At 32.1% G+C, this 13935-nt stretch overlaps 1 protein-coding gene across 3 annotated transcripts; it reads right to left on the reverse strand.

The window, feature by feature from the left end:
- Nucleotides 1-3908: 3908 nt before the first annotated feature.
- On the reverse strand, nt 3909-10714 carry LOC108983647 (gibberellin 2-beta-dioxygenase 8-like). Of its 3 annotated transcripts, none has more exons than XM_018955355.2 (5): nt 10431-10714; nt 10189-10260; nt 8823-9315; nt 4901-5222; nt 3909-4385 (listed from the first exon to the last, which is right to left on the reverse strand). In XM_018955355.2, the coding sequence occupies exons 3-5, from the start codon at nt 9251-9253 to the stop codon at nt 4152-4154; spliced, it is 987 nt and encodes a 328-aa protein (XP_018810900.2). In that variant the 5' UTR covers nt 9254-9315; nt 10189-10260; nt 10431-10714; the 3' UTR covers nt 3909-4151. The 3 variants fall into 3 exon arrangements, with proteins under 3 accessions (XP_018810900.2, XP_018810908.2, XP_018810894.2); XM_018955363.2 differs by having other exon boundaries at nt 4901-5081; nt 10074-10260; XM_018955349.2 differs by having other exon boundaries at nt 10074-10260.
- Nucleotides 10715-13935: the final 3221 nt, after the last annotated feature.

Here is a 13935-nt window from a genome sequence, read left to right on the forward strand (position 1 = left end):
TTATTTTTTTAAAAATTAGTTGAATGGATCTCACGTCAAATATTACTGTATCAATACATCAACTTGTATGCAGCAGATCTAACTCGATCTACTAAGAATTCATATACATATCATGTTGGACTTTCATTGATTGATTGACCATATATATTAGTTTAAAAAAGTCAGACTCCATAAAGATACATGAATCTGAAATATATTTAAGAATATTGATCAATTAATTAGGTATATATATAAACACAAAACATCGTTGAGTTTCCATAATAATGTGTATATTAATTGCGGCCATTGCTACTAAGGTTTGTTATATTAATGTGGCCAGGTTTCCAAGCTCGTCCATTGAAATAAATAAATAAAGATTATTAAAAATTGGTCAATCCCATTGTGATGTATATATTATCTTAGACAGTTGGTATGGTTGAAGGGCTGGGCCGCCTTAAACTGCAATTTTAAAAGAGCCAGCCCGTTCACAATTCAAATATTAAAGGTAAGCCCATTTTGAATGTATAGAGCTTACACCAGTACAACTCGAGCGAAGCTCCCTCCATGAGCAGCAACGATTTCTAGCTGTTTTTATGCTAAAATTTTAACTTTTTCAGCTAATTAAAAGCTGCATGGTATTGTACGATGTTTTTTTTATACTAAAACGACAACCCATAAATCTGAGTAGAGACTAGGCTGTCCTCTCCTTTTTCTCTATGTAGTACGTAATTTAAATATAAGAAATGATACTTACAATCGTGAGTGTATAAGTGTCGTGTAGTCACTTTAAAAAAAGTCAATAAATATAAGATTTAAATAAAGAGAAATTAATTTTTTAATAATAAATCTCATTTTTTTTAAAATAATTTATATATTTCATAACTGTATATAGCATTACTCTTTAAACATATCATGGCCAAGTTGGCCAGTCCTATTAAATTAAAGAGGAATCTATATATTTATTTTCTACGGATAGTGAAGGTATGCTTATCCTTAACTTTCGCTATTAATTTCTAATGTTTTTAATTTTAAGTAGTAGTTCTATATTGTATTTTTTTTTATCGGTGCTTTTCAATAATATTTTTCATAAGAGCTTAATTTTGAAATTTATTTTATAACCTCGACGTTGCTTTCTTTGTATAAGATATTCTTATTTCTCTAGTACCATAAATGAGAGTACTTATAAAAAAAATGGTTATTGCTAAATTCAATATACTTTGATTGATATTACACATTTTCATTACAAGAAAAACGACTATGAATTGTAATTATGAGAATAAACTTTTTTGTTTTATAAAAATAGTCATTTTCGTAACAGAAAAAATTGCAATTAATAAGCATTTTTAATTAAATTTAAGTAATTTTTTGTTTAGGTGATCATAGAGATACAAAATCTTTTAAAATGCATCAGCGTATAGCCAATTATCTCTCAGAAGTAGGAGTACTTGGAAAGAAATTTACAAAGCCATGCAGAGATATTAATGCTGAAATCATGTACATGATGTGATAAGACCATGCTGCATGACTAGATATATATATATATATATATATATTTATATATCGATATAAATTGGTAGTTAATTAGCTTTGAGACGTGCATGGTGGATTAGGCTGTTTTATATATATATATATACACACACATATATATATATATATTTATAATCAATGCATCGATCAAAGGTACTTGGACCGGTGAAGATCACATTAATATTAATTTGTTGGATTGGAGCGAAGATCAGGAGTAGTACTTAGCCAGAGAGATCGAAGACCAAGAATATGGATGCTGACAAAGACAAAAATGACCACAAATGTAATGAGACTAGACTGCATGATCCTCATACATATATATATATATATATATATATATATATATATATGTGTGTGTAATTTTTTGTTCTTCTCTCTTATATATATGTTTACATTTCGTCATCATTATTTTGTTTTCAGTACTCTAATCTTTTCGTCATTACTTCATGGGATATCATGTTATGCCATGGCCTACGTGAAGAAATTTATAGGTCTAACTTATTTTATAAAATCGATTCTATAAGAGATGATTATTCATTCTTTACAAATATGCTTAAAATCTTGTCTACATATAATATGAGATTATTTCTCAACATCCTTCCTCACATACAGATCAATATTTTTTTTTTATTCTTGTCACGTAGTAATTAGTATAGACCTTCGATTCATTCGTCCTGTAGTAAACTCTGATACTATAAAAAAATTTATAAATTTAACTTATCTCATAAAACTAATTTTATAAAAAAGAATTATTCATTTCTTATATATAAATATATCTAAAATCTTATCTATAGATAATATGAACACTACGTACTGACAACTGAAGTATTTGTGATCTACAGATGCATGAGTGGGCAACTTGAGGACGACATTAAACCAAACAATAAACAGGAAAAAGATAACTAGCTAGCTGAGAAGTGGGTCAACTAATACTATATTGGTCCACATCATCTCTTACCATTCAGCAAATTAACAACAAAGCTGGCCGGGGAAGAAGCCACCCGGCCTGCTGTATTTAATGAAACCCACGTGACCTAATGTCCCAAAGGATGAACATGATATGATCTGTACATAAGAATTATCACGTGTATGCCCACGCGCAATTCATTTGTCGTATCTTTGCTTGTGTCCCCCATTCATTTAGTGCTACTTTTGCAGCCTGCATGCATGTGTTCATCAACTTATAGCGCTCGATATATATATATATATATATATATATAAGTATTAAATTACATAAACCCTTATATATATTATATATATTTTGCAGCACGTTCAACCTACCCATGTTTGCATGCAATCCTAGGTTGCTATAACTGTTGGTAGTGCATTAATTTCAGCTCAAGTGATGAGAAATGATCATCAACATCACTTAAACTAGCTAACAGAGTTTCAAATTAGTTATCTATCTATATGTAGAAAATAGAAAGCAACTGAGCTCGATCCTCGATCACGAAGAATATGTAGCTACCATGAATGCACATGATCTGAAGCCGCATGCTTCCACGGATTTGCCATCTATCCGATAAAGTAGGCCGGTCCTGCATGGCCGGAAAAATATATGTATTCAGAGGAAAACGGAAATAGCGTTTTCTATAATTTGTCTCTGGCACGACAGCTGTTTTGCTGTTCAGCCATGTTACCCTTATTTTTTTGGACAGAATATATAGTGCTTGTAATTGATGGAAAATTACAGCATCTGCTGATCTGAGTACCAATTAATTTGTCCCTAGTACTACCTTAATTACGACGTTCTTTGGCATCTACTTATAACCATGTATAATGTTTCCAACAATAATTTGTGCCCGTACTGAGTTGGCCATAAGAAGTGGATGAATCGCATATTCACACCTATCCATAAGCTCACGTGGATTTGTTTACTAAAAAATAGACAAGAACAGTATATTCAGGCTAAAAGTCAAGGCTGTGATGGGGGTCCTCATGCAGCCTCCACCTCATCCTCCATATGCAGTTCTTCTTCTTCTTCTTTTTTTTTTTTTTTGATAGGTTCATATACATGCTGTTCTTATAGTCAGGTAGTTATTAGAAAAGTACAAGTGAATGATCTAACTTTGGCCTTGACAGAAGGTCAATGTCTGAAGTGGGAGTAATATATATATCTATCATGTTCAATCAACCATACAAAACTACTGATCTGCATTTAGTTTAAAAGTTTTGGAATGTGAAATACTGCATACACCTTTAAAAAAAAAAAGAAGGTAAAATCTGAGATTCATATAAATTTTTTTTTTTTAATATATAGTAGCTCCTATTTTTTTTTAAAGAGAATACGTGAAGACTGCACACTCTAAAACTATATATAGCTTTGTTCTTAATTCAATTCGTAGTTCATGATCACAATGATCTCTTGCTAGAAAAAAACAGAAAAAAAATACGAGTAAAAGTATTCCTTCAAAATAGGTTTAATTCATCCATTCGTGTATACCTTTATTGATACATTATCTCCTTCATAAACTCAAACTTCAACAACATTCGATTTTTAAGGAATAGGGACAGGCTAGGGCTAGATAATCTATTTCGACATATATATTTGTGGTCCAAAAGGTTTTAACTTAATTGATCAGATAGTAATTCTTTTATCCACCGTAAAAGTTTCCATGATTTGCTCGATTACGGTGAAATATCACTCACAATAAAAGAAACCTTGAGAGCCCTACTTTGCAACCGGTATCCTGAACGTCCTTTTGGGTTTGCTGCTGATACTCTCCGAAACTGAACTGCTTGTACAGTGCCGGCTTAGTGCAACTCTGTATCACCGCTTCAGCAAAGGGGCAGTAGAAATATGCCACAGAAAACCTTTCAACGTCTCGAGTGGAAACCACTTTGTGTTTGATGCTCTTGAAAACATCATTGCTCAATGCCTGCATTAATATCAAAGAGATCTACGAAATCATGGAAAAGCAAATTAATTTGTTCGATCGGAACCGGAAGTTTTCTGCACATGTGAAATGTCAATAAATAACATTTGCATGAATTAATCAAAGCATGATGATGTGCAGGTGCATCATGTAGAGCTGGATATGATTTTATGGCCGGTTAAATACTCATTAATTTGATCTGAATTTTGTCAGAGTCGATCCAAGTAATATTAAAAGACGAGTTTGCAACGAGTAGTACGTACGTAAAAGTGTTTTCGTTGAAAAGCAATATTATTGTTAGATCAACACAGTTGACACAGGAACGATGTTTGATATATTAAAAGCTCTGATCATCATTGCGGTTTGTGTGTTTTAAATCCTACTTAATTTTAAAATAAAGTTCGTTCCTTTACTAGAAAAAAAAAAATTAAAAGAGTTTTTCTATATATACAGATCAAATTAAGAATAGATCAAGCTAATTAAGTACGCGTGATACTATGATCTATATATGGAATTACCTGAAATAAATCACCGATGTTGACAATTAAAGCTTCTGGATTAGGTTTAACCCTAAACCATTTTCCATCCTTCATGAATTGCAATCCTCCAACCTGGTCTTGATACAAAATTGTAAGGAAACTGCTGTCGGTATGAGGCACAAGGCCAAAGACCTCGGGTGTAAATGGACATGGAGGATATCTGTTCATTCGAAGATAACTCATGTTTGGAGGGCAATTCTCTCGGAAATAAGTAGATTCGATGCCCAAAATCTGGGCTAGAATTTCAGCTAAGCTTTGAGCCAGACCGGAAACTACTATCGTGAATGCCTCAATGGCCGATCTGATGCATATATATATATATATATATACATATTATATATATGTGTGTGTCACAAATCATAAGTCAGAATTAAAAAAATAAAAAGGTTGCTGGATATGTAACATTTTCTAATTAACCAAAAAAATGGAGATCAATGGAAATTATTTCTCATAATCAGTAGTACTGAATAAGCTTATAAATTAATATAATGCTGCATACACGTACGTACGTACGTATTCTTTTCTAGACATGATCTGCTACCTGTTTATTTTTCATCTGCTACCTGTCACAAATCATACAGGAAACAAACTATATCTATTTTCCATGTGCATTGTGTAACTCTAGTACGTACGTACACATGCAAAACTACAAGTTATAATAATACACGCGTGCGTACACATGCCTAGCTGCGCCTTCAACACCATGAGCAAGTATAACTAAAACGTCTAAACGATAATAAAAGTACAAATAATACATAACTAATTAATTGATCAGTGATAATTAATCAAGGGCAGTAGTACGTACTATACAAACTGTTCATGCAATATAATTAATTTTCTAAACCCTAATTAGGGCATGCAGTTGTGAAATTTTATGATCATATATATGCATTAATATTGCTACTTTTTATCTTAAATTTTGTCATTCTCAATCATATTTGCTTATATATAGAAAATTTTAATGCATGGTTTCATATAATATCAATTAGCATATACTTCAATATATAATAAAGACTTAGAATCATGTGTCATACTTCAATATCATAATTTGATTAAGGGTGTTTATCTTCCCATGTACGTACATTATGATTGCACTCTTGATCATTAATTTTCAGTACCTCTTCATGATGATGTCTAGTTGTCAAGTGTTTTATTGAATAGAAAGATCATCATGTTGACCATGCCTTCGAAAGCCACATGTAAGCGAGCTAGGCTCATGACAAATAGTGTGGGAAAATATCTCCATTGATATATATATATATATATATATATATTATATATGGCAATGGGTGAAGGCCATACATGCATGTGGGGTATGGCACAAATTAAGTTGAGTTGGTAACGTCGTAACCTCCATAGCCATATATAGTACTAGCCATGAATACCGTGCATGAAAAATGATTAACTAGCTAGCTACCTATGCAGTACTTGGACGGACGTGAGTTTTTTGGACGAGAAATACTGCGAGTAGTACATGAGTCTATAAATATATATATGTTTGAATTAAACCTAGCTGATATCAAGTTTTTAATTATCAGCAAATTAATACGATATAGTTCTACTATTAATTAATTACTTTTAACTATTTAATTTTCTCCTTTTTTTAATTAATTGGTGTCGGGAAGGGGAGACAAAGGCCAGTACTACTACTACTTGATCTAAACCTAGCTAGCTAGCTAGCTATATATAAAGGTTTCAAAAGTACTCTTAATTAATTAATTAATTAGGTGGCAACCGATTAAAGCATATATATATATATATATATATATATATATATATACGGTTTTGTCTGAAACTTGAGGCAATTAATTAATTAAAAGGATTATGAAAAAGGAATGTTTGTAGGGTCAAACATTTAAAGTACTAGCTAGTACTGGTTAGCCATTGATTAATTGTGGAATTAATATATATTAATCTTATCTTATAAACAAATGAATCGCAATTCGATCGCTTATTGGCCATTTTTGATCAAGTGATCATTTTCTTGACCCACAAAACGAATAATTAATCAGTACTACTGTTTCCCTAATCATAACATATATTATAATTCGTACGTACTATATAATATTATTGTCTTTAATTTCATCGATCCCTTGATCAAATTGGTATATTTTAAACCTCAAATTGGTATATTCAAAATAATCTTTTAGGCTGAACATATATAATTATTATAAGTAAACATTTTCAACATGTAATATAATTCAAGAGGCAAAATATGTTATTAATTAATTTTTTTTCCACTACTCATGACATAGATATATATATACATGTAGATCAATATTCTATAATATATATATATATATAACAAATGAGAAACTAGTACTACGGATCACACTACAAGAAAAAAGATTTTTTCCAGCGCCACATTAAGTACTACATCATGAGTTCGATTGATCTCTCTATTGATCAATTGAAAAATTAGTATATATTCTAATTATATATTAGCACATATAAAGTTGTGGTTATAGAGAAAAGAATTAGAAACTTAAAACAAAGAAATTAATTAATTAGAGTTTAACATGATTAATATTAGGTAGCTAGTTATGAGTTTTTCCCCCTGGCCTCTAAGATTGGTTTTGGCAGCTTTAATCAGAAAGTTTTTAGGGGCAAACTTTTGAGTTTTAAGAAATACTCAATATATGATACGTAAGGCCGCCACCACTTGTTCATGATAATTTCAAGATTTTACAAATTCATCAGATACAAATTATGAATATTCTTTTTTAAATCTGGGACTAAAATTTAATTTGAATCTTAATTAGCAATAAATTACATAAATACATGTTTTTTGATATTTAGAGAAAAAGATCATATGGGCTTTATAAATTTCATAGGAGCCAGCTAATTAGCGGGTCATTAAGAATAATGATATATATATATTTTTTTTAAGAAAGGCTAAAGCTCATGGAGAGTCATGCATGTAAATATTACTTTTATCTTTTATTTTTATTTGAGAAATTCTATTTGCAGTCCTCAAGTGGGGGCAGGTACATTATTAAATGAGAGAAAACATCATTTTAAGATGAATAATTTTGTAATTTTAAAAAATTTTAAAATTAAAATAGTCTAGACTTGCATTACAGTCTCTATTTGAAAGCTGTATCTAGCATTACTCCTTTTATTTTGGGAGGGGAAAGGGGCAAATGGTCCTGTCCCTTGATCTCCATCCAGTACCAGTAGTACTACTGCTAACAGATCTTTACTGAACGAGATTTCTTTTAAGGTTAATTAAGCAGCTTATGAAGGAAATCAATTTAGTAAATTTTTCTTTATTTAGTTTTTGCCCTAAAAATGGCAAATCAGAACAGTGATCTGCAGGTCTATATTCCTAAAATTCATCCAATAAAATAAAGCGAATTCGTTGAGCATATAAAATAACCTGCAAGCAGATTGTTCTTAAGTAGTACTATCTCCAGTTAAGTTAAAAAAAAAAAAAAAAAAAAGAACTATCTCCAGTTGGGTGAAACAAATTAAAACAAAAAAACAGAAAAAGAAAAAACTAGAAAGAGAAAATAAGGAGAGAATTAAGAAATTAAAGATCAAGATCACAACCGGTACTAGAGTGTGTGTGTGTATAATCTAGGGTTTCTCATGATGCATGCTGAAAGTACTTGAGAAAACTTAAAGACGACTATATATATATATATATATATATATATATATGTTATATACTAGGAAAAAAAAAAAAAAAAGTAAGAATCTGGCCCCCATGCCAAGAGAAAGTGGTATATATGCATGAGAGGACATCCTAAGTCGCTAGTTTAGATATAATTATATTTTAATTAAGTAGCTAGCTTTTACCTGATAAAGGTTTTGATGCATTACCATATATATATAGATTGGAACGACTGAAAAAGAAAATCATCAACAGAAATTAATATTGTTAATAATTAATTAGTACCTGAGACTTTTATATCCATTCATTCTTGAAATATCTGAGATCGAAAAATGAAAGGCTTCCGACCATGGGACCTGCTTTAGAGAAGTAGCCTTTGAATTCCCCCAGCGATAACTTTTGGCTGATAAATTCAAAAAGTCATCTTCCATCTTCTTTTTAAAAGGCAGACGAAACACCTTCGTCTGCTCATATTTCAAGCTGCTAAGAACCTCTTGAGAAACCCCATGATTCACAACTTGAAAGAATCCCCACTCCCTTGCTGCTCGAGCAATCTCTTTTATGCACTTACCTCGCTCGAGATCTAATCTACTGAGATCAATCATGGGTAGATCGCATTCCTCTACCATGAAAACGTTTTCGTCTTTTGGCTCATGATCATAAGGGAGATGTAAAAGGTTCTCGTATGTTTCTTGAAATGGGGGTTCATGGTCCATGGAGAGGGAAGAGATCAGGGACGCTGATGATATTTTGAATGCCTCGGGCTGTCTTCTCAAGCCTGCAGATAGGAATAAACAATTAATGATCATTAAGAGAGAATTATAAAGAAAATAATTGGAGTGTATCCTACAATCTTGGAAAGTACTTGCAGAATAACATCCATATATACATATGTCATGCATGCATATCTGCAATTTTATATCGGATATAATTATATTATGCATGAGTAGTAGTACTAACTAAGCACTCCATTTCCAAATTAAACAGCCTAATGACTAGCTACCCGTACTTCAGATCAAGTTTAATATATATAGCTGTCTGTCTGTCTGTCCAATTAATAATTCAAAGTTGTGATCATCTGGCTATATGAGATGCGATACCTGCAGGCCAACAAGAATATTTTGCTTTTTGGCCTCTCTTCATGTATAAGATCAGTCACTTCACCCAATATAAAATCATCTAGCTAACACCTGAAATCAATCTAAGAATGTAGAAAAAACGACTTATCCTTGGGGAGTACTAGTTGACATCAATGTTTGTTTTTCTAGGTAAATTATTCCCATCTGCAAGTCATCAACGCTAGCTAGCTAGCTTAGTTTCTCTGCAGAGTTCTTCCCATTTGCACTCTATGCTCAATGCCCCTCTCGGCTTTATCGAGGTTGGTCTCTCACTATAAAAGAACAACATGTGATAAGGAGAATCAAAGGCAAAAGTTCTTTTGGTTACTTGCCCACGTTATCCCTAGCACAATTTCAGTTATTTAACACAAATTCTGCAAGGAAAAAGTTCGAAAAGTCTTATAGATTGAGTTATAACCTTCCAGAAAGAGTAGCACTTTGCTTTCAATGTAAGATGATTGATGAAACGTGCATGGGAAATAAGTGGGAGACCGTAAATGAACTTGGTTTCAAGAAGTAATGAGTTTCCTCACATCTGATGGAGCTTTACCACCATCCCTCTTCAAGGAAGGTCATAGCTTGGGTTGTGCATTCCAGTCATGAAACTGCACGGATGAGAAATTTGACACAAATGAGAGAAAGAAGCAGAAGGACTGTATATAATTGCTGGAGCTGTTTGATTGCTTTGAGGACCATACATATATATATATATATATATATGGGATTTCTCCTATATTTTTCACAGAAAACCTAAAAAAAAAAAAGCTGTAGTTACCCGTGGCAGTAGTGCTTCGTAGATTGGGGTCGAACTAGCGAGGGTCGTCACAGGAAAACGATCAAAAAGGAAGGACTATAGGAAGTAAGAAGAAAGGGTGTAGCAGGTCATGAAGCTTGGACTTGAATATATAAGGACAGTCATGCTCATGTGTGGAATAGTAATAATTCAGATGGGCTTTGCTGATTGAGAATCTATGGCTGAAGCAAAGAACACGCGGCCAAAGATGTCATCAGAGAAAACACAGAGAGAGAGAGAGAGAGAGAGAAAGAGGTTTGTGTTGTTAAAAGTTTAAACTTTGAATAGGAAGGACAGGTTCTGATATATATTGATGAAATGTGCAGTCTAAAAAGGTTAAAATCATAATTCAGGTCTATATATCTCATCTGCATTATTTCATTTCATTTGGTAATTCTCGAAGCTTGTGATATATTATTCCTCCAAGTCTCTCATCTTCAGCCCCGCTCCCACTTCATTATTGGCCTAAAGTGATCTCTTTCTTTGTGCGTCTTTTTTTTTTGTCTTTTATTAATTTTCCTTCGGCTGGCCTTTTGTTTTATTTTCTATATCTTTTTTTTTTTCAATATAAACAATTATGGCCGGAAGCATTGCAAAGATCGTGGCCGGATTTAGCTATTGCATATATATATGGTCCAGCTTTTATTTTTGTTTTCTTGCTGATCTATAGTCTTATAACCTTTTCCTTTGAGTCCGGACTCGAATTTTTTGATGAATATATGCTCTAATTAAGCCTCTTAACACTATATATATATATGTTATATATATATACACACACACACTCGAATATTATATTTTCAAATTGGTGAGAAGTAAATATATCATGGGATTTTATAATTAGTACTTTTAATGCTGATCCCACATTATATGTATTTTATACTAGATAGAGCTATATATATATATATATATATGTCCTCTTTAAAAAAAATTATTTGATGCTATATCTAGATTTTGTGTTTAAATTGAATCCTCCAAAGCATAAATAAAGTTAAGGAAAATAGATTACTTTATTGACTAAAAAATAATTAATGTTTTCCATTTTCATTTTTGTTCATTAATATCCCGAAAAATGTTGTAGCTAGCTAGGGAATTAACCTCAATATATAACAATAATATCAATAATTCTATACACCATACTACCAACCCACTAAGTAAGATATGATACATTTATCACTATTTATTGCATGTTTCTTTATCATCTAATGGTGATGAATGTGCCATATACTACTTAGTATAATCAAAATAAGATAAGAGTGTAGTGTATAATATTACTCTAATAATATATATATATATATATATATGCAAGTTTTAGCAATAAAAAAGAAAAAGAAAAAAAAAAGGAAGAGCTAGCTGGTACGTAACTCGATCGTATGATCATCTTAATTAATTCTTTACATAATAGTTGTATACAGTACTACTGATCCAGTACTACTACTCCATAATCTAGCTATATCCCTAGCTAAAAGTCTGATCACAGGCGCCGATCGCCCTCAAGATTGATTTGATCATCAATTACGTCTAATATTGAAGGTGGCATAATATATAGCACTTTATACTACTTGTTGAGAAAACCACTCGAAATTAAGAGGCAATATCATGAAGTGATTGATGCTTCTTAGAGACGGAGCTAATTATTAAGACGTTAATGGATATGAATGCAAGTTTCATCTCCTTAATATCGTGTCTACGTACGGGTACTCGAATAATTCATGACCTCTCATCTACCAAATCACGTGAAAGTAAGCCTTAATTACTATTAAAACAACATGACCTATATAGATGTTAAAGATCGATGTAACCTAAACTAGATCAGATGCAACTTAATTAAAGTTCTTAATTCCATTACATATATATATATATATATATATATATTCATGATTAGTATTGGGTCGATCGTGACCACGAACTATATACTACTAAAGGATCGGAATCAAGTACCTTATCGATCTATATATATATATATGCTTTCGGTTGTGGAACAGAGAACTATGAAGGTGCAAGTTGTCTGTTGGTTGAAATCGAGCCCAGGGAGGTTAAAATTGAATCTGGACGGTAGCAGTCTTGGCAATCTATGCAGGGCCTGGTGGAGGCCAGAGGGGGTATTTTATGGGATCATGTAGGGAATCTTGTCTTTGCTTTTTCTCATCATTTTTGTACATGTTCCAATAATGAAGCTGAGTTTCGGGCGGTTATAAAGGGAATAAAGATTTGTCGGCATGAGTTGCATGGGTCATTTTTTAATTGATATAGAGTGTGATTCTTTAATGGTGGTTTCATGGCTTGTGGATAGAGACTGTACAGTGTGGTATCTTTGAGATTATTGGGACCAGTTGATGGGCTTGTTGGAAGGTTTTGATTTCTCTATCAATCACTTATTTAGAGAAAGGAATAAAGTGGCGGATACTTTGGCTAGGTGCAGTGCGTTGGGGGAGGATAATTTGTTCACGGATGTTTCTCAGCTTCTACGTTCTTTGAGAGGCTTGTATAGATTGGACAAAATGGGCACGCCTTATGTTAGATGTAGATGGTGATGTGTTAGATTTTTTTTGATTTTATGTTTTTTTTGTTTGTTGGGTGAGGTTGATTTTTTTTGTTAAGGTGAATTGAGTTGTTTATTTGAAGATTTTTTTTTGTCATAAATGAGGGTTAATAAAGTTTTGGGAGTTTCGTCCTCCCAAAAAGAGCTCTATATTCTAAAAACTAGTCTATCATGATCTGTATTGCATTATATATGTGTGTGTGTGTGAGATCAAGATCAAAACAGAAATATACTAGAAGAATAATATGCATGCTAGCTGGTCATGTATGTATCTCCACGTACGTACCGTAATGGCTAGCTGTAGCTCACTAGTAGTTGGCAGTTGGCTATCAAGAAAATCATAAGCCAATGCAATTTTCTTTTTGTTAATGGTAAACGATAATTTGTGTGTGTGTTTGTTCTACCCGACCGATGGACAATCTGGGTGTAATTTAATTGAGGCCGTATCCAAAATATGGACATTGCAATAGGCCGCCGTATCAATGAAAGAGTAAAGGTACCGATCGATCCTCACACGGGCTTTACACGGAATTAATGTTTGTGAGCAAATTGTTTTTACTGTTCATGACGAAAGACGTGGTGCACCAAATTCACAGTCGTGGTGTGCCCACTGCCCACAAATGCACATAAGGGGTGGTACAGATAAAAATATCTGGTGTACGTTGAAAAGTCCTATACGTATCATACATACATACATATATATAAATTCTACTCATAGTCCTATACGTATCATACATCACATATACTTTTTTTAATTATATTTTTTTATTAAATATGTAATATATAGATGATAAATAAAAGAACTCAATTAATTTAATAAAAATAAAATACATAAAATAATAAATAAATAATAATAATAAGTGTAGTGTCCGAAGATAATGAATATTATGTAAATATATATATATATATATATGCCAAATGCGTTCGAAATTCTCCTGTTTTTATTTT

The sequence above is a fragment of the Juglans regia genome, chromosome 2 (genome assembly GCF_001411555.2).
Source record: "Juglans regia cultivar Chandler chromosome 2, Walnut 2.0, whole genome shotgun sequence".
Lineage (NCBI taxonomy): Eukaryota > Viridiplantae > Streptophyta > Magnoliopsida > Fagales > Juglandaceae > Juglans > Juglans regia.

Excerpts from the sequence above, each read along its gene's own strand:
- LOC108983647 (XM_018955355.2), bottom strand. The coding sequence starts at position 9,253 with ATGGACCATGAACCCCCATTTCAAGAAACATACGAGAACCTTTTACAT. Across the intron at positions 5,223-8,822 it reads AATGGATATAAAAGTCTCAG|ATCGGCCATTGAGGCATTCA; the intron begins GTACTAATTAAT and ends TATATGCATCAG. Across the intron at positions 4,386-4,900 it reads ACATCGGTGATTTATTTCAG|GCATTGAGCAATGATGTTTT; the intron begins GTAATTCCATAT and ends ATATTAATGCAG.